This window comes from Eptesicus fuscus, chromosome 16, assembly GCF_027574615.1.
Source record: "Eptesicus fuscus isolate TK198812 chromosome 16, DD_ASM_mEF_20220401, whole genome shotgun sequence".
Taxonomy (NCBI): domain Eukaryota; kingdom Metazoa; phylum Chordata; class Mammalia; order Chiroptera; family Vespertilionidae; genus Eptesicus; species Eptesicus fuscus.
Genome location: NC_072488.1, coordinates 59,318,300 through 59,337,296, shown reverse-complemented (window position 1 = coordinate 59,337,296; position 18,997 = coordinate 59,318,300). Strand labels below are relative to the sequence as shown.

General features: G+C 57.0%; 1 protein-coding gene across 1 annotated transcript in view; it reads right to left on the bottom strand.

Moving 5' to 3' along the window:
• FER1L5 (fer-1 like family member 5) overlaps positions 1-18,997 on the bottom strand; it is a 51,068-nt gene that overhangs the window by 6,116 nt on the left and 25,955 nt on the right. Inside the window, exons 18-39 of the mRNA XM_028132721.2 lie at positions 18,751-18,879; positions 17,435-17,612; positions 11,694-11,818; positions 10,510-10,610; positions 9,673-9,850; positions 9,445-9,600; positions 8,248-8,379; positions 7,247-7,410; positions 6,818-6,932; positions 5,966-6,068; positions 5,203-5,411; positions 4,980-5,129; positions 4,604-4,751; positions 4,425-4,502; positions 3,343-3,524; positions 2,990-3,169; positions 2,571-2,657; positions 1,508-1,654; positions 1,269-1,431; positions 1,144-1,166; positions 479-529; positions 274-375 (exon numbers count right to left, since the gene is read on the bottom strand). Of these exons, the coding sequence (XP_027988522.2) occupies positions 274-375; positions 479-529; positions 1,144-1,166; positions 1,269-1,431; positions 1,508-1,654; positions 2,571-2,657; positions 2,990-3,169; positions 3,343-3,524; positions 4,425-4,502; positions 4,604-4,751; positions 4,980-5,129; positions 5,203-5,411; positions 5,966-6,068; positions 6,818-6,932; positions 7,247-7,410; positions 8,248-8,379; positions 9,445-9,600; positions 9,673-9,850; positions 10,510-10,610; positions 11,694-11,818; positions 17,435-17,612; positions 18,751-18,879 (2,901 nt within the window). The remainder of the gene's footprint in view (positions 1-273; positions 376-478; positions 530-1,143; positions 1,167-1,268; positions 1,432-1,507; positions 1,655-2,570; positions 2,658-2,989; positions 3,170-3,342; positions 3,525-4,424; positions 4,503-4,603; positions 4,752-4,979; positions 5,130-5,202; positions 5,412-5,965; positions 6,069-6,817; positions 6,933-7,246; positions 7,411-8,247; positions 8,380-9,444; positions 9,601-9,672; positions 9,851-10,509; positions 10,611-11,693; positions 11,819-17,434; positions 17,613-18,750; positions 18,880-18,997) is intronic.

Sequence of the window (18,997 nt, the reverse complement as noted above, 5' to 3'; positions counted from 1 at the left end):
AGCAGGCCTGGGTTTGACCAGAGGGCCTTTCTGGGATCGGGGGTTGAGGGACCACCAGCTGCCGGTCTTGTCCCCAAGCGTCTGCCCACTCAGTGGTCCCAGGGCAGCCCTGGTCCCTGAACGGGTGAGGCTGGTAGAGGTGTGGCCTGGAGTGGGTGGTAATGAGGAAACCCCCCCCAACACCGTGGTTCCCAGAGGAATCAGGGCTCGTTCTGCTGGCTGCCCAGCAGGTTTTATTCCACCTCGGCAGTCTCCCTCCTGGGGCTTCCAGACCTCCAGGGTGTGGTAGTCTTTGTCCCTGTACTTCAGGGACTTGCCGTCCCCTGTGGCCCAGAACAGCTTGCTCCACCAGTCCACCTCATACTCGTCTTCATCCTGAGGGAGAGGGGCAGCTGGCCTTCCTCTGCCAGGCTCATGCTCCCCCGCCTCCCAAGCTACCTGGGATTGCTCCTGTTCCCCTGGGCTGAGCCCACGTCACCTCGGCTTTGCTGGACTTGAAGCAGAACTTTTCAACGAGGTCATCTAGGAGCTGTGAAAGAGGGCGTGAGTCAGGCAGAGCCGGGCACCCCACAGCCCACCCACCACCTGCCTCCTGAGAGGAGTGGGTGGAGGTCAGGGCTGACCTCACACAGGTCTTTCATTCTGAGGTTGTCAGACGTGGGATTGGGGCAAGGAGGGGGGTGTGCGCAGGTCCTATTCTCATTACCCACAGCTTCAGACTGAATTTGAAGGGCTCAGAACAGCAGGACCTCAGCGCCCACCCCACATCTCCTGCCTCAGAGTCTGCTTTTGTGCCAGAGGTCCCAAGGATTCCTGTGCGTTCAGGTGACAAGCGCTGCTCTAGAGCAGTGGTTCTGAACCCCAAGAACATTGTAATCACTGGGGGCGGGGGGGAGTCTTGACAAAAATGCTGACCCTACACCCTGCCCCCAGCAATTCTGATGGAGTTGGTCAGTGGCCTGGCTCAGAATTTTTTAAATCTCACGGGCAATTCGAATATGCAGTCCAGGTGAGACTCACTGCTTTAGAATTCTCGTGTACAGTTAGCCTCACCGGGGGCGCAGATAGCAGAGCCCCTCAGGGACAAGGGCTGGGTCCTGGAAATGGTGTGGGAGGAGGTGGGGCCTCGAGCTCATCACCTACCTGGTGCTTGTTCAGGGACAACTCTGTGGAGAAAACGTCGTGCATCTCAGGAGGGGGAGGGAGGGCCCTGTCCCTCCCTGTGCCTGCTTATTGGTGAGGCCTGGAAGGGCTGAGTAAGGACGTACTTGGAAGCCGTGGGGGTACGTAGTCTGAGGCCCAGGGGTCACAGAAGTAGGGCTGCAGGGAGTCAATGTTGGCCTGACCCACCAGGGTCTGCTGGCCGAAGTCCTTATTGTCCACCACCTTCAATACGAGGGGCAGCGCGTAGGCCTCCTCCGTGGGCATGAACTGCAGCCCAGAGAGAGGCCCCGTGAGGCCGCGCTTGAGGAGTGGGCTGCCCAGCCCTTGCCCGGGGCCTTCTTACCAGTGTGAGGAAGAGGACCGACTGGGCAAAGTTGGGGTTGGTCTTGAAGTCCCTGATGGGCTCTGTCTGCCGGGCCTCTTCCCAGCACTCCACCAGCAGCTGGGGGGAACGCACCTGCTTCATGTTCCGGAGCCCCCAGACCAGGATCTGCCAGAGAGGGAGGGGCGACAGCGCCTCTGTGAGGGGGTCCTGTGCTGGCAGTGACGGTGCATCAGGGAGCACGCAGGGCCTGGGGGTCAGTGCTTGAGCTCAGCCTGGATACTCCTCCCTCCTGAGGGAGGTGCCCTCTGGCCACTGTGACTGTCCTTCACTGCCCTCCGCTGCTCTTAGGCATTGTCCTTCCTCACCGGCTGCCCTGTCTGGCCTCCCATCAGTCCTCTGAGGAGGAAGTTCCTGAGGCTGGCTACCTTGAAGGTCCCCACAAGCAGGGGGTACCCAGATTTCTCAGGTTCCCTAATGTCAGCTAGCTCATTGCTGACCTGTCTTCCATAGAATGCCTTGCCATTCAGTGGCCCACACCCTGTGATTGCTCTCAATTGGCAGACACTGAGCACCTAGGAAATGTCCATGCCCCTCCTGGTCAGGCCCTCAGGACCAGCCTGGGGCCTCACCTGGGGGAAGAATCCAGTGCCCGCAGGCCTGACCATCTTTGGCTCTGCCAGGTTTGTGGTGGGTGCATAGGTTCCCATGTGGGGATTTCCATGCTACTCTCAAAGAAAAGAGACTCGTCTGGCCTTGGAGTCAGGGCCTGGCCCAATTCTGGTCTGCCACTGGGCCCATGTCACTGTCTCAAAGCCCCATTTCCTTCTGAGAGCAGCCCTGCCACAGGGGCAGCACGCGGCTCAGATGCCACCATGGGGAGTGAGTGAGTCCCTGTCTACTCCCTGCAGCGAGTGTGCAATAAAATAATTGAACATGTCCTCTCAGAGCTTCTGCTCTTCATTCTCTCATCCCCCTTCATCTCAGCTTTGGATCAGGGGGTCAGGACCACCCCAGGAGGGGTCACCAGAGAGCTCCACGTTCCCTGCCCCCCTCCCACCCTCCCCACCCCAACCATCATCACCTCCACCGCCATTTTCCTTAGCGTGGGCTGCATGCTCTTGGGGAGTGTGAAGACCCCGTTCTTCCAGGGAACACTTAAGATTGGCAGCTTCCTTCTGAGACTCTGAAGGGATGAGGTGGGAGACCAGGGAGCACGAGGCCCCACTGGGCTGGTCCTACTGATCTCCATCCGCAACTCAAGCAGGTCCCTAAGAGCTCAACTGAGGCAGCCCTGAGCCCATGGGCAGATGCTAGGTTAGAGGGGCAGGCTGGCTGGGTTCCCCAGGCCCCGAGTTCTGGTTCCAGGCCCCAGGCCTTTCTGAGTGTGTGTGTGTGTGTGTGGGGGGGAGGAGTAGGGGGTGGAGTCAGGGACCACTGGCTGTGGGAACATGTCGCAGGGGCATGGGGCAAGGTGGGGCACTGAGCACTACACCTCCCAGCAGGGCCCTCTCCCAGTACCTCAGTCTCAAGGATCAGCTCACAGGATGCCAAGATCTCGCCCTCTTTCTCCCCCAACTCTTTTGCAAAGGGATGCCACCTCATGGGGGGCAAGACCCGATGTTGGACATCCAGCCAGACCACTGGGGGCCACGTGCTCCGTCCCCGGAAGCTCTCCTTGCCCTAGAGGGAGGGACATTTGCAGAACAGGGTGCCAAGCTAGCGGATTCTGGCTCCTGGCTCCTCCCCTGGGATCCCATGAGTCGAGGGAAAGGGCTAACAGGTATGTGTACACGATGCCCTGCGAGCCAGGCCCATTGGAGCGCGTTCCCCTCTGCCCAGCCCAGCCCGCGTACCCGGGAGTCCCGCTGCCACAGTTCCAGCACCACGAGCGGCGGGCTCTCCCTGGTGTCGTGAGGGCTCTCGTACAGGAGGAGGTGCTGGAAGATGAGCGTCTGGGCCCACGTGGGGGCTGCAGAGCTCCTCAGGGTTTGGGTGCACTGGCTGTGGTTCAAGAAGACCAACCGGACGAAGGGCTCTGGAGGGTGGAGGAGGGGGGCGGTCTCACTGTTGAGCTGAGTGAAGCTCTCCTCTCCGGCCGCCACCGGGCCACCTGTCAGGGCCCCAACCTAGGGCGTCTCCCAGGGAGGCCCAGGGGGGGCAGCCCACCACTGCCCGCTGTGCCGGAGCCACCTCAGGGTAAGCCACAGAGCAAAGGGACATAAGCAGAGGCCAAGGGTCATTGGTCCCACCCACGTCGGTTTTACACTGCTATGGTTGGGCCTGGGTGGCACAGAGGAGGGGGGCCAGTGGCTCCTCCGGAGGAGTTCTGAGGACCAGGCTACACGTGGCTGCCTTTTCACAGCATCAGCAAGTGGCCTTGGCATCGGAGATATCAAATAGCCCTCTCAGTACAGGTGCGGATGCCCAAAGGACACTGCCCGGCTCAGCCCCTCCTCCAGCAACCTGGCTCCCTGCACAGAGCCACCAGCAGGACAGGGCGGAGCACTCACCCACCTGGAACCTTCCGTGGGTCCTCCTCACAGGACAAAGGACAGGCTCCTCCTGCACAGGACCAGCAATCGCCACCCCTCCTCCCTACCCCTCGTCTGTCCAACACAAGGGACATGTGGTTGGTTTCCAAATGGTCACTCTCTTTTGCTCTCATGAACTCCTCCCTGTTCAAGGCCAGCTAAGAGGCTCCACGAGGTGATGCCTCCCCAACTCCCCCTCCTAATTGCACAGCACTGGGGACACACCTCAAGAACAGCCTTGCCTTGTATTCCTTGTTTTTGTGTCTTTTCCCCGACCCAGGGCCATGAGCTGCTGGGAGTGGGGGGTGGTCTGCATATCGGTCACCCTCTTCCTTTGCCATATTTTTTATACTATGAGTGGGCACATCATGGGGAGCTGGGGGCGAAGAGGTGCTGCCACCTACCCTGGAATGTCTGGATCTGGTTGCCCATCAGGTTCCGGGCCTGGTAGATGTAGCAGAAAAGCTGGTAGTAGTGGGGCTCTGGGTAAGAGAGGAGTGGAGTCTGTCACCTGCCCCCAGGACTCTACCCCAGCTCTCCCCTCCCCCTGCCCTTAGATACGGGGCCTCAGATAAGTGCTCACTCTTGAAGATGCAGTAGATGAAAGGCAGGTGGGGCGGCGGCGGGGTGTCCTCCGGGGCAGGCTTCCAGGAGCCCCTGAACGTTCTGCTGAGACCCCGTGACGGCGGCCTGTTCTCTTCCTTCTCGGCCTGCTTTTTCAGATCCTTCCCCTGCCCACCACAGTCTCCCTGAGGCTCTTGGGTGCCCATGCCCAGGTCCCCCTTTTGCCCTTCTGGGCTCCACCCTCCAACGCCTGACAATGTGGATCCAGGACGCAGACTCCCACCCTTCAGCTGTCAGTGCCCCAACCTAGGGCATCTGCTGCTGCCATGCTTCCATGGGCCCGGGCTCCAGGGGGTGGGGTGCTGGGAGGAGGTACTGGGCCCTCTGAGCTTTACCAAGGATCCCTCCAGGAGGAATATGGGTGCGATGCCCTTGTCCTTGTTGGGGGCCAGCCTGCGGTGCCAGCAGCGGCGGCGGAACCGGCTCTGGGGCTGAGGGTCCAGGTTGAACTTGGAGCCCATGGTGCCGTATTCCCAGCCCTCCTCCTCCTGGCTCGGGCCGGGGTGGTCCTGCAGGGAGGACAGCAGGGACAGCCTCCTGCCATGGCCCGGGGTGGACCCTGCCAGCGGTCCTGCCATGTTCCTGCCCAGATGGCCCCCTCACCAGCTGCAGGAAGGACAGGGTCTCCTGCTCCAGGTTCAGCTTCCCGTGGTTCCGGCAGCGCACACGCGCCCAGCGCCGCCGGCGGCAGGAGTAGTAGGTCTTCTCCACTGAGTTCCAGACCGGAGGCAGGCCGGAGGGCTGGATCCCCACGCCGTACTCCCAGCCTGCAGGAGCAGGGCCGTGGCGTGGGTGCCCAGGCCCCACAGGCTGGGGGGCTTGGAGGAGCCGGAGAGATGGGCCCCAGAGGGCAGGCTACAGGGGCAGCACTGCCCTCGTGTCCAGGTCTCTCTGGCCCTGGAAGGTGTGGTCACACTGTGTCACCTCGGTGGCCTGGGCCCAGCTGCCCATCTCACAGACGAGGAAGGTGAGGCTCAGATGTCATGTGACCCATACAAGGTCCCACCGCTCATGAGTAGCAGGGTTTGTGTATTGAGCCCAGGTCTTCCTGCTGAGGGCACCTCCCTGCAGCCCCCGGGGGGAACCCCGGCTCCAGAGCCAGATCCTTGCTCAGGCACTGAGAGGTGCTTCCAGCCCGCCCTGCCTCCGCACTGGGCCCAGGTCTGTGGGAAGGGTCAAGCCCTGCTCTCCGGAGGCTGGGGGGCCCCCAGGGATTCAGGCCCATCCCACCCGGGAGCTTGGCTGTTTTCAGGCTGTGGGCAGTGTCAGACCCTGGCAGCCCCAGGCCCTCCTGCCCGCGGCCAGTGAGCAGAGCACTGACCCTCATTGTCCACCGCGTGGTTCAGCTCCACCGTCCAGTTCTTCTTCACGTGCCAGCCTTGGGGGCACTTCATGTTCTCCCGCGCCTCCACGGGCTGTCCGTCCTGCGGGTGGAGAGGCGGGCGGGCTGAGGGGTGTCTGAGCTAGGGGCCGCCTTCACTCACCGGCCCGCACATTTGCTCGACCGGGAGCAGAGGGCACTTGCTACGTCCAGTGCCACTCACAGTCACTGAATATGCCTTTACCGACTCGCCTTTACAAACTATAAATAAATATATTTTTAAAAGGAAACTCTATGTCCACTCTCAGTGGAAAATCAGCATCACTCCCCATAAATAGGAAATAACCATGGCAATGACCGAAAGCAAACTTGAGTGTGGCTGCCACCTGGATCTGCCGCCTGCCCCAGCCCAGCGGCCACCTGCCCAGGGGAGCCCAGCGTGAGGGGGTGACCGCCCCGTCCCGTGCAGCAGTCGCCGGCCTCCCGGGGCCGCTTACAGATAAATCAATTAAATGAAACAAAACTCAGTGCAGTTCGTCCCCCTCACAACGCCACGTTTCAAGTCCTCAATAGCCACACGTGGGCAGCGCAGATATAGGCGGTTCCCATTGTCACAGCAAGTTCTGCTGGACAGCAACTTCTGCTTAGACCGGCCCCAGCCCCCGTCCCTCCTCCCTCGGAGGGGGCCGTCTCATTGGAGCCATCATCAGTGCTAGCCCAGGGTCCACACAGAGGGGACGGGCTCAGATAGCAACCCCTGGCCTAGTGCGCTTTCCACTTGGACAACCCAGCCTCCAAGGTGGCCATCTGGCTGCACTGCCCCGCGCCCCGAGGTGCCTTCGCCCTGCTCACCACGTCGGTGTTGGGGGTGGCTGCCGGCACCCAGGCCCCCGCGAGGTCCCGCTGCTGGTTCTCGTACACCTCCTCCAGCACCTGGCTCTTGTTGATGTCTGTGTCCAGGAGGAGTCTGGGGGCAGCGACACCTCGAGTTCCCAACACGTCTCCCCAAACTCCCAGACCCCTGGGGTCCTCCTGTGCTGGCCGAGTGCTCCCTCCTTGCGAGCCCCGCCTGCTCTGGCAAGGCTGGGCAGTGGGCCGGCATGCAGGGCAGGCTGGTGGGCAGGGCTTCTGCCTGGGCACCCCAACCCTAGAGCTGGGCTCCAGTGGCTGTGTGCCTGCCTGTCTAGGCTGCTGCTGACCGGCCTCCCGGAAGAAAGAAGTGTTGGCTCCAGGCTGCGTGGCCAGGGCACACAGGCTCCAGGCCCTGCACCCAAGACTTACCTCCTCTGCGGCTCCACCGTCCACTTCCCCTCCCAGTGCCATCCCGAGGGCTCCTTGAAATCCTCCTTGGGGAGAGCCTTGTGGCCCAGGACGTCAGAGAAGTTGGGGGACTGGTACAGCCCCTGCTGCCCCCACTGGTCTTTGTACTTGGCCTGGTTCTCATACTGGGGATGGGAGTGGAGGGCAGGCAGTCAGTATCTGCTGCCTCCCCAGCGCACAGTGGGACAGCACAGAGCCCTAAGTGGGGCCAGTCTGCCGTGTCACTGCTGACCCCGGGGCCCCTCCTGCTCCACTGTTTGCCTCCTCTGTGCAACCTCTGGGCCTTGCTTCCAGGTTCCCCTGCTGGGTGTGCGGTCCCTGCACTTCCTCCGGGGTCCCCATCTCAGCGTCTCCAAGCCCTACAAAGGAGCTGGTTACGCGTGTTATATATCCACCTGCCACACACAACTCAGGAACCATGAAATGTGGTTTAATTCAGTAAATTACAAAGCCTGAAACTCAAACCCACTTCCCTTCCACTTTCACAGTTTAGCCTAAGCCCTGCTCACCCACCCCCTGGGTTCATTGCCCTGTGGGAAGGCGCCCCGTTTCTTGTCCCTCTGACAGTGCCAGGCCTCCCCCTCCCTGGGACCACCGGCCTGGCCTGAAGGACCCAGCTGGGGGTGTGGGGCCCCAGGCTGCCCGGCTGGTGATGGACAGGCCCCTGCAAGCCGGAGCCTCGCTCACTCACATGCTCGGAACCAACAGGGAGAAAGTCCCGTAACTGCACTAGGGAGGAGTGACCGGCCCCAGGGGACCCCTCAGTGACCACAGGCCTGTGGCTGGTCAACCGGGGACCCCAAGCGGGCAGTGTCCGCGGTCGCTCCGATGCCTGCTGCCTTTCTCCATCAGACCTTCAGAATCCGATTCTCGGGGAACGTTTTCTCGGGGCCGGGCCATTGCAGTTCCCTCACTTCTGTCCCCCTCGCCCCCCGTCCACCCTCTCCCCCCCGGCCGCTCACCGTCTCCGCGTACACGACCACCTCGCCCTCTCGGAGCAGCTGCAGGTCCCAGCTGTCTGTGACGTTGCCCAGCCACATGCAGACCCGGAGATGGGCCGGGAGCGAGTCCTTCCGCCCTTCACCCTCTGGGTACTGAGTCAGAGGCAGGTCAAGCCCACAGGGGTGTGGGCCCCCCGGGGCAGGGGTGCAGGTGAGGGAGGGGCACACACACACCTGCTCCTTCACCCTGAGCCCCGGGAGTAGGGGCCCCACACGGAGCTGAGCTAGCCGACGGTTGTACATGTGACCCCACGCTAGTTGGGGCTGAGGGGAGGGGCAGTGCCGCCCGGGGGGAGCAGGGATGACGGTGACACTGACAGTGGTCCTAGCGATCCCTGATTGCGTTCTCACCGTGTGCCGGCTCGGTGCTCAGTGTGCTCTGACCCTCACACACCACCGTGAGCGGGTGTCACGGTCACCAGCCCATTCTACAGAGGAACAGACTGAGGCTGGGCACGGCCAACAGTGGCCACGGACATACAATCCAGCGAGTGGTACAGCCAGGGATCAAGTGCCAGTGCTTCTTGCAGGATGAGGAGGACTCAGCGGGCACAAGAGGGGCCTCGAGATGGCGGGAGGGCAGAGGGCAGGCCGGTGTGGGGGGAGCCCAGCATGGCCTGACTGTTGAGGGGATGGGGCCTGAGAGGGCGGAGGAGGAGAGGTGACTGGGGTCAGGCCAGGGAGGTTGAACCTCTCTAGGACGCAGTGGGAAGCCAGGTACGCGCCCCCACCTGCCTCCGGGGCCGGGGGCGGGCTGGAAGCAGGGCTGTGGTCAGGGGGTGGGAGCCTTATTTATGGCTTATGTCTGATGTGATGGGCTGGTGCCCAAACCTTACAGTCATTGACTATGTTGGCCTGCACCCAACTGTGGTCCAGGGGAGAGAGAACAGGACGAACTACGTGTGGTGTGAAGATGACGGAGGAGGCAATCTGGGGACACTGTTAGGGTCACGGACTGGGCATCGGCCTCATGCTGATGGGCTTTCCTTCCTCTGGAGACTTCCACCCCACTTGCCTGGTAAAGGGCCTGGGAGCAGGCAGGGGCCGGCCCTCGGGGAGGCTCATGGGAGCCCCCCAGAGCTCAGGGAGTCTCCCTGGGGTGTTCTGGGCCTCCCCCCCACCAGGATCGGAGCTGCCCAAGGACTCCCACTTCCGCACCTGCAGGAGCAGAGTCTGTGTCTTCCCGCAGAACTTGCCGCAGTGCAGAGCCCCCGTCGGGGAGAACAGGACACTGTGGGCGGGCACCTGTGCGTAGGCCACTCTCTGCTCCTTGGCCATCAGCCAGATCATCACGTCCGGGATGCTCACCTGGGGCTGCCGCGGCAGGAGAGTCAGGCCCGCGCACAGGCTCCGCGGCCTGCTCCCGGCCAGGGGTCCCGCGCCCACCTCGGGGAGCACGGCGTTGAGGCGGTACAGCCAGCCCTCCACGGTGGCCACCATGTCCCTGGGCTGGACTTCCTTGGCCTTTTGGGCCAGTTCCTTGAGGAGGAGGCTGCGGAGCTGCCACCTCTTCCTGTCCAGTTCCGTGGCTTTGGGCTGATCGATCATGCAGGGCAGAGGGTGCCTGTGGCCAGGACCAGGAGGAGAGGGCTGGGCCATTCATGGCCTCGGGCCCTGTTTGAGGCCAATGTGCCCTCCCTGGACTCGCGATCCTGCCCAGCCCCTGCTGGCCTAACGCAGGGAGCCCGGCCCACCCCTCCTGAGTAGCCTGCTCACCGCAGGCCTGGCCCCCAGTTTCTCATCCCCCACCCCCTCCCCACCCTCCCAGTCCCTGCAGTGAGCCAGGCCTATGCTCACACCTCTTGCAGAGGGGTGTGAGGCAACCAAACCCCGAGGTGTAGCAGTGGGGATCCAAATGGGGTGCGGGGCAGGCAGAGGCCTCACAAGGAATCTTCGGGAACAGTTAGACCCCTGAAGAGGGCCTTGTGGAGAGGAGCAGCAGGGGGAAGGGGTGGGGCCGGGCCGGGCAGGGCTTGTCTGGAAACACTGAGAGGCTTGGTTTGGTGGGAGCGCGAGGTGCGGAGTGGGGACAGCAGGGACAGTGCTCAGGGTGGGGTCGGGGGAGGTGGGGAAGGTGAGGGCCATTTTCTGCAAGGCCTGATGGGGGAGGAGAAGCTGCTCTGTGGTTTGGGTCTCAAGGCAGGGAGAGATCTGAGGAGGTGGGGTCAGCGTGGGGAGGGCGCCGTCGGGGACCCCAGCTCAGATGAGGTGCCCTGCTCCTACTTGCAGTCCTCCACCAGGTCCCTCAGCAGTTTCCTCCACTGGGGGAGTAGGGCGGGGTCCCTCGGGTTCCGCATAGATTTCAGGGTGTCCAGGTTGGCTTTCTGCCCAGTAGGAGAAAGAGAGCAGGTGAGCATGGGGCACCCAGGCAGCTACAGGGCTGATTCGCCCGACCTTTTCTTTTCTTTTCTTTTCTTTTTAAAATATATTTTATTGATTTTTTACAGAGAGGAAGGGAGAGGGAATAGAGAGCTAGAAACATCGATGAGAGAGAAACATCGACCAGCTGCCCCCTGCACACCCCCCACCGGGGACGTGCCCGCAACCAATGTACATGCCCTTGACCGGAATCGAACCTGGGACCCCTCAGTCCGCAGGCCGACGCTCTATCCACTGAGCCAAACCGGCCCCGGCTCGCCCGACATTTTCAGTCAAGACTTGGGAACCTGTGATGGGCAACCTGGGGATGCCAGTCCAAGGCTGTCATGGGCCCTTGCGGAGTGACGATCCCACACACCCTTCCCACCTTCCCACAGGAGAAGGAGGAGCAGGAAGGAGCCAGGGTAGATGGACCGAGGAGGGGCACAGATCCCGATGTGGGCTTCCCTTCCCATGTGCCAGGAAGTCATATCTGAGTGGAGGCACCAGTCATATCTGAGTGGCTCTCCTGTCTAAAACCACAGTGGCTTCTTTTCTTAACAGACACCTAAGACCTTTTGTGATCTGACCTCTCCCAGCTTTCTGGCCTTATTCTCACTCACCTCCATGCCCCCACCACCCTCGACCTTCACATCTCCATGGCTTTGCACATTGTTCCCTTCTCTAAACCCCCGATGCCCCCAGCAAAGTCCTCATTCTTGAGGGCTCTGCTCAAGTGTCACCTCCTTTTCGAACACCTCCTCCATATCTCCCCTCCCCCGCCCAGTCTCTGCCCCGTGGCCCGTGCCTGCTCAGCCTCTGAAGCCCTGGCTGCGCCGTGGCGGACTACGCGCACCTCTGACTTCCCCGAGGCCGAGGCCGAGGACAGCGGCTGTGTTGACTCATCTCGGTGTCTTCAGAGCCCAGCCCGTGTCAGGCACTTCCATCTCACTCGGTGTGGAGGGCATGCGTGAGCCCAGGGACCGGTTCCCTCTGACTGTGACTCCTTATCCCAAACCTCCCCTCGGTGACAGGTCCTCCCCACTCACCAGGCGGTCCCGAGTGAAGTGCAGAAGGTTGAGGCAGTCCACCCGGAAGCTGACGTCCTCCCAGTAGGAGGTCAGGGCCACAACCGGCTTGGTGTTGTACCAGGGCACATAATTGTAGATGTTCCCTGAGACACAAAGATAAGCGGGGGTGGGGTGAGGGGTGTGTGTCTGAGTGTCTCTGGGAGGTCTCCTCTCAGTGTGTCCCTCAGAGGACCTTAACTGAGCTACTTCATTCCTCCAGGATGCCATCTGCTAAGAATGCTAACTGGAGCCCTCCCACCAGAGGGTGGGCCGCCTGATCGAGTACCCATCATGCTCGGGGTGTCACGCAGCCTTTCAAAGCCCCCAGTGTGCAGGTGGGACAAGCCAGGCTGTGGCTGGGAAGTAGTTTGCCTGAAGTGGCACCACCAGGCGGCCATAAAGCAGGCGTCTAGCTGCACAGCCCCATGCCCTTACCTTCAAGCGAGATACTGAGGCAAGAGGCATGACTGGAGGCAGGTCTACCTCTGGGTGGCCGGGGAGGAGTGGGCCCTGGGCTCAGGAGGAGACCGAGGGTTTGGCTGGGACGGGCAGGCATCTAACATAAAGGCCCTGCCAGTGCGGAGGAGGGGGTCGGGATTAAACCCACGATGAGTGGGTTCCTGGCCATGTTTCTTATTGAAATGAGGGGAGGAACCTAGATGAAACGTTAGGGATCTTTCTCTGAGGTGTGTTGTTGGGTTGACGCAAAAGGAAGAAAACCACAGAAGCCAAAAATAAAGCAGAATGTCGGAGGCAAGTGGAAGCAAGCTGGCTCCTGTCCTCTGAGTTTCTGGCAAATCTTGGAGAACTTGTACTTCTTTTTGGCAACTGCCCGGGCTCAGGGGTCAGGGAGAGAAAGCCTAGCGCTGCCACGGTGGGCAGTCTAGCAGGAGACTCCATGTGGTATGGGTTGAATTGAAGTCCTAACCTCCAGTACCTCAGAATGCGGCCTTATTTGGAAATAGGGTCATTCATTGCAGCTGTAATTAGTTAAGATGAGGTCATCCTGCAGTGGGCTGGGTCCTTAACCCAATATGACCGGTGTGTTTATAAGAGGAGGAGAGACAGGAGGGGATGGTGGCCTTGTGAAGACAGAGACAGAGGGAGACAGAGGCAGAGATGCAGTGCTGTGTCTACACGCCAAGGCACACCGAACATGCAGGCAGCCACCAGAGGCTGGGAGAGGGCCTGGAGCCTGCCCTTCAGACCCACCAGAAGGAGCCGCTTCTGCCGACGCCTTGGTTTCAGATGCCCAGCTTCCAGGACTGGGATGCTATCAGCCACCCAGTCTGTGGTGCTTGGTCATGGCAGCCCCAGCAAAGTAATACGCCACGTAGAGCTGGCACCTCAAAACCTAAACCCTCAGTCAATGAAAAATAACCCACAGCACAGAAGAACACGGCGAGGAAACATACCTGCCTCCAGCATGGCTCTGGGGCAAGGGGACAGGGAAATTTCCCCAAAATTTGTTACCACAAGCGGGCCCTCATGCAGGTTGCATTCTGCATTCAGGCCACCTGTAGGGTCTGCGGAAAATTTAAAGTGGTCTCTGGTTGGCAGTGCCCCAAGTAACCAGAGGGAAAAAAGACAAACCCTCTCTGGGGCATGACGCTTTATCCAAGTCCCAAAGGGTTCCACAAGTAAAGTTCCAAGAAAATGAGCAGCTTAGAACCAGTGCACGCTCTCTAACCCAGCAGTTCAGCTCCTTGGTGTACACCCAACCGCAAGGCGCACACGGCATTATCAAAAGACAGAAAATGTTCATCACAGCTCCATTCGTCATAGCCCCAAATTGGAAACCACTGAAATCTCCCTCAGAAGTAGAAGGACAAATAAATGATAGTACAGCCCTAACCGGTTTGGCTTAGTGGATAGAGCGTTGGCCTGCGGACTCAAGGGTCCCAGGTTCGATTCCAGTCAAGGACATGTGCCTTGGTTGCAGGCACATTCCCAGTAGGGGGGTGTGCAGGAGGCAGCTGATCAATTTTTTTCTCTCTCATGATATTTCTCTCTCATTGATGTTTCTAACTCTCTCTCCCTCTCCCTTCCTCTCTGTAAAAAAAATCAATAAAGTATATTTAAAAAATGATGGTCTATTTGCACAATGGAACATTACACAGCAATGAGAATGAGCTGTGACTACTCCCAGCAACATCTGGGTCTGTGAATGCATTTCACAAACAAAATAATGGGCAAAAGGTGCCAGACACATGAGAATACATACTATATGATTTCTTTGATATAAAGTTAAGAACCAGACAAAACGAACTGGAGGCTAGGCGAGCGACTGCCCTTGGGGTTGGCGGGTCCAGGGGCCTCTGGGGTGTCGGGGCTCTTCCACGGTCTGGATGTCGTGACAGGGGTACGTCTGCTTTGCTGAACTGGACACTTCAGTTTGTGTACTTTTCCATAGACATGTTATACTCACATACAAAGTTTACTTAAGAATTTAAAAAAACAGTGGGGGCAAAGAAGACAAAATAAATACATAAAATGCAGTGTGTCAAACGGTGGAGAATGCTATGTGGAAGAAGAGGGGAGAGGAGGACAGGAGCTGCCAAAAAGTGGTCAATCAAATGGCCACCTACAGCCTTTTCTAGAAGCCCTAGAAGAAATGGTGTAGAATGCAGCCCAGAGATATGTCAAATATGGAAGAGAGATTTAAAATATGAAGAATAAAATTAGAACTTCCACAGATGGTAGAGTGAATTTGAGAAGGAGATACAAGAGAGAAGGGGGGGGGTCATTTTCAAAGAAAAGTATCGTATAATTTTTCAGAATTGTTGGAAGGCACCAGCTTTAGACCCTGGCACTGAGGGAATGATTAGGACGATAGACAAGCAGAGATCCCAGGCTGGGGTTTTCAGATAGGAGCATGAGGACACAAAACGGCAATTTTCTTCTTCTACTCTTGGATGGCGTACAAAAGCAACAAGGAGAAGGAAAATAACTCCATTTTCAGCAAAACAAGGAGACAGATATAATCTTCAGACTCAAAATACACCCAAGGACTGCCAAAAGCAACTGTGATGGCCCTAGGAGCCCCCAGGGGTGAAGTGCAGCAGAAGTCACCTGCGGAGACCTGAGGACCAAGACAGACAGCAGGGAGCCCAGCCTGACAGAGCAGGGAGCAGAAAGTGCCAGCAAAAACACACTCCCAGAAGGAACTGGGGAGTCAGACGAGGAAATGGGAGCCAGCAAAACTCAGAAAACAAGTAAAAGGAAAACAGAAGCATCGCAGAAAGGAAGCAGAGTAGAAAAAGCAGCCCTGGAGAGAGTAGACCTTGCAGATAATGCAGTCAGAAGCATAGAAACAAGAAAAGTGGCCGAAGGAAATGGAAAGCGTCAAGAAGGACTGGTGGAAAAGGACAGATACAGAAGAAAACCAAGAGCTGTGGAACCCAAACGGGGCCCCTGAGTAGAAAACCTAAACAATAGAACATTGGGAGAAGGATAATCTTTTTAACAAATGGTACTGGGGGGAAATGCAAAGGAATTCAAAATGGATCATAGTGCTAAATGTAAGACTAAAACTGTAAAACTTTAAAACTGTGAAACTTTTAGAAGAAGAAAGAGGAGGAAACCTACATGACCTTGAGTTAAGCAAACAATTCTTGGATTGGATATGACACCATAAAAGAAAAAAAAATGGACTTCTTCCAAATTAAATGTTTGCACATCAAAAGACACCATTAAGAAAATAAAAAGTGCCCTAGCCAGGTAGCTCAGTGGGTTAGAGCATCGTCCAGATGTGTGAAAGTTGCGGTTTCATTCCCTGGTCAGGGCACATACAAGAATCAATCAATGAATGCATAAAAATCTGCAAACAGTTAATGTGGATGAGAATTAACTGCTGACTGCCTAATAAAGTTATAAACCTGAAAAAAAAAAAAAGAAGTCACAGACTGTTTGCAAGTAATCCTATGTAATAAAGAGGTAATATGCAAATTGACCATCACACCCTCACACAAGATGGCCACCCCCATGTGGTCAAAGATGGCCACCCCAAAATGGCTGGCAGGGGAGGGCAGTTGTGGGCAACCAGGCCAGCAAGGGAGGGCAGTTAGGGGCAACCAGGCTGGCAGGGGAGGGCAGTTGCGGGTGACCAGGTCAGCAGAGAAGGGCAGTTAGGGGTGACCAGGCTGGCAGGGGAATGGTTAGGGGGTGATAAGGCAGGCAGGCAGGTGAGCAGTTGGGAGCCAGCAGTCCCGGATTGTGAGAGGGATGTCCGACTGCTGGTTTAGGCCCGATCCCACAATCGGGCCTAAACTGGCAGTCAGACATCCTCCGAGGGGTCCCAGATTGGAGAGGGTGCAGGCTGGCCTGAGGGACACCCCCCCCCCCAGTGCACGAATTTCGTGCACCGGGCCTCTAGTAATATATAAGTCTGTAAGAAAAATACAGCCAAATAGAATAATGGATAAAAAGGTATATAGGCTTTTACAGATGAGGAAGAACAAATGTTTGTAAATATGTGAAAAGATGCTCAGCCTTCGTTCGTAAATCAGGAAAATGCAAATGAAGATCTTATAAGATACCATTTTACATCCACCAGATTACTTGGGGTGGTGAACACACAATACAATATACAGATGATGTATTATAGAATTATACACCTGAAACCTATATAATTTACACCCAAATAAATTCAATTATAACATACATTCACCAGATTGGCAAAAAGTTCAAACTGGGCACCATCAAGTACTGGTGAGAAATTCATGCACAGGTAGAGTCTCTAAAGCCTGGTTGGTGATCAGGGCCGATTGGGGCCTTCTGGCTGTGGACCTGGGCCTCCCTTCCCTGGCTGCCGGCTGCTGTGGGCCTTCCTTCTTTCTGTGCCACCCCCTGGTGGTCAGCACACGTCATAGTAAGCGATAGAACTCCCTGTCTCCCAGTCAAACTCCTGCAGGGGCACTTTGCATATTAGCCATATATATGTATATATATGTATATATATGTGTATACATATATACATACACACACACACACACACACACACACACACACACACACACACACATATATAAAGCTGTTCTTAAAAGAACAGGCAGAGAAGAGGAATACAGTGACTGTCAGCTGAGAGGAAAGCCTCTCAATGGGTGATGAGATGGTGAAGCTGATGAAGGTGAAAGGGAGCCCATATTCCTCCAGAGCAGCGATTCTCAAACATTAGCATCCAAATCGCCTGGAGGGCTTGCTAAATCGGATTGTGGGGCCGCATCCCCAGATATTCTGATTCTTTAGGACTGGGGTGGGGCCAAGAATCTGCATTTCTCACAGTTCCCAGGCAATACTGATGCTGCTGCCTAGACACCGTATTTTGAGGACTGTTTCTCTCTAGTGCCCGATATGGGTGTTCAATAGGTAGATATTGGATGAAGAGAAATGGATGGATAGCAGGTAGGCAGATGAGCAGTGGGTGGAAGTTGCATGGATGAATGGGAGTAGTTCAGGGTAGTGGGGGAGAAGATGGGATTGGGGGAGTTGTAGTGGAGGAGAACTTGAAGCCATGACCTGGTTTCAACTCTTGTGGGCTCACCACTCAGTAGTTGTGCAATGTTTGGCAGGTGACTTCACCTCCGTAAAGCTCACTTTCCTAATGTGTGAACCATGGGTTAACAATGCCTGTGAATGTTCCATGAGCTAATACCCTTACAAGGTCCAGAGCCTGGCATGCAGGGGATGCTCTCCACCTCTTGGCTGGATTTGACTATTACCATCATATATCACTGGGCTATACTGTGTAGTTGAGACGAGAGGCTTGTAATTCTGGTCCATCTTGTTTCCATAGTGGCCGATGCTGACCTCGAATTGGATCAGGTCCTTAAAGTTGGGCATCATGGTACAGGAAAGGAAGATGATGCACAGCCCATACTTTTGGCGGTTCTTGTGCTTCTAAAACAATAACCCCCATCCCCCCAGCACATAAGCCAAGATGAACAAGGCTATAAAGACAGGAAGGGGCAAGGATGAGGTGAGCTAGACCATCACTGAAACCCACCCCCACTCAATGCCTTGCCTTGACTCCTACTCACCTGGCTGATCAAGGAGGCAGTTCCTTCCAGGATCTCCATCACCTGCCCCTCCCCCACCCAGCCAACCCTGGTTCCTTCCCTTCCTGAAACTGGGCAAGAGGGTCTTCTTGATGGTCAGGTGAGGCTGTGGTTGGGCCACCTACCTACACCCGTGTTGGACCACACCACTCTTCTCCTTTGGGCCTGAATGCTCTTCTCAGATGAGACTGAGTGTGGGCAGGGGTGCATGGAGAAGTTGCACACATACATCCTTTCTTGCCCCTTCTCAAGCCCCCTCCTCCCACCAAGCCTCCCATCTGCTCAGGGGCCTCTTTCTATCATCTTAGCTCCTCTCTTGTTTCTGTTGCCAACCTCTGCCCTACTCTTGCATATTCCCAGTCTGTTCCTTAGCTCAGGTCTCCCCTGTCTTAAACACAGCCCTCCTTCTCCCCTCAGCTACCACCTGATCTTGTCTCCCTCCACTTTCCAGCCAAGTTGCTATGCACTTGTCTCCAAGTACCATCTGCAACTTCTCTCTCCCACCTGAGGCAGAAAATGGGCATCAGCTCAGGGGAATGGGTTTCACTTCTTATGTCCTGTTAGTTGGTGGCTCTGATCATTCAGAGTCCCTTTGGAACCAGCTCTCTCCTATAAAGCTCTTCCCCTGTAACTGTACCATTTCTCTTGAGTGAGTGAGTGAGTGAGTGCCTTACCTTACTCCCTCCTATTCTCAACACTTTGCTGCCTCAATGGCCTTCCCCTGCCTTCAGGAAGAAATCCAAGCTTCTTGGAATACTTCTTAGAATCTTCCTGCTTAACTAGATGACACTTTCCTTAAGCCAAAGCCTTATCTTGTCTTTACTAGGTCCCCTGGCCACCTGGGATTTGGCACAGCAGGATGCTCTAGCGGCTCAGGAAAGACTCAGGTGGATTGACCACCATCCTCATGCACCCATTACCACATTCAGCTTGTGGCCACTGATTGGGGTGGGCAGAGGGCCCCTTTCTTCCTGGGTTACCTCTACACTGGTCACTTCCTGGGAGAGGTCCTTTATCCTAGTGTCTGGCTGGGACTTGATGTTGGTGACTAACTCCAGGAAGACCCGACCTCGATACTCCAAACCGTCCTTAACAGAGCTGGGGATACTCTAAGATAAGAGAGAGGAAAGTGGGGAGAGAGGGGATGAGAGAAACAGAGCAGGCCAATCTCCCAACACCTCTGCATTAAAGACACAATTGTCCAGTAACTTCAACCCCAGGGAGGAA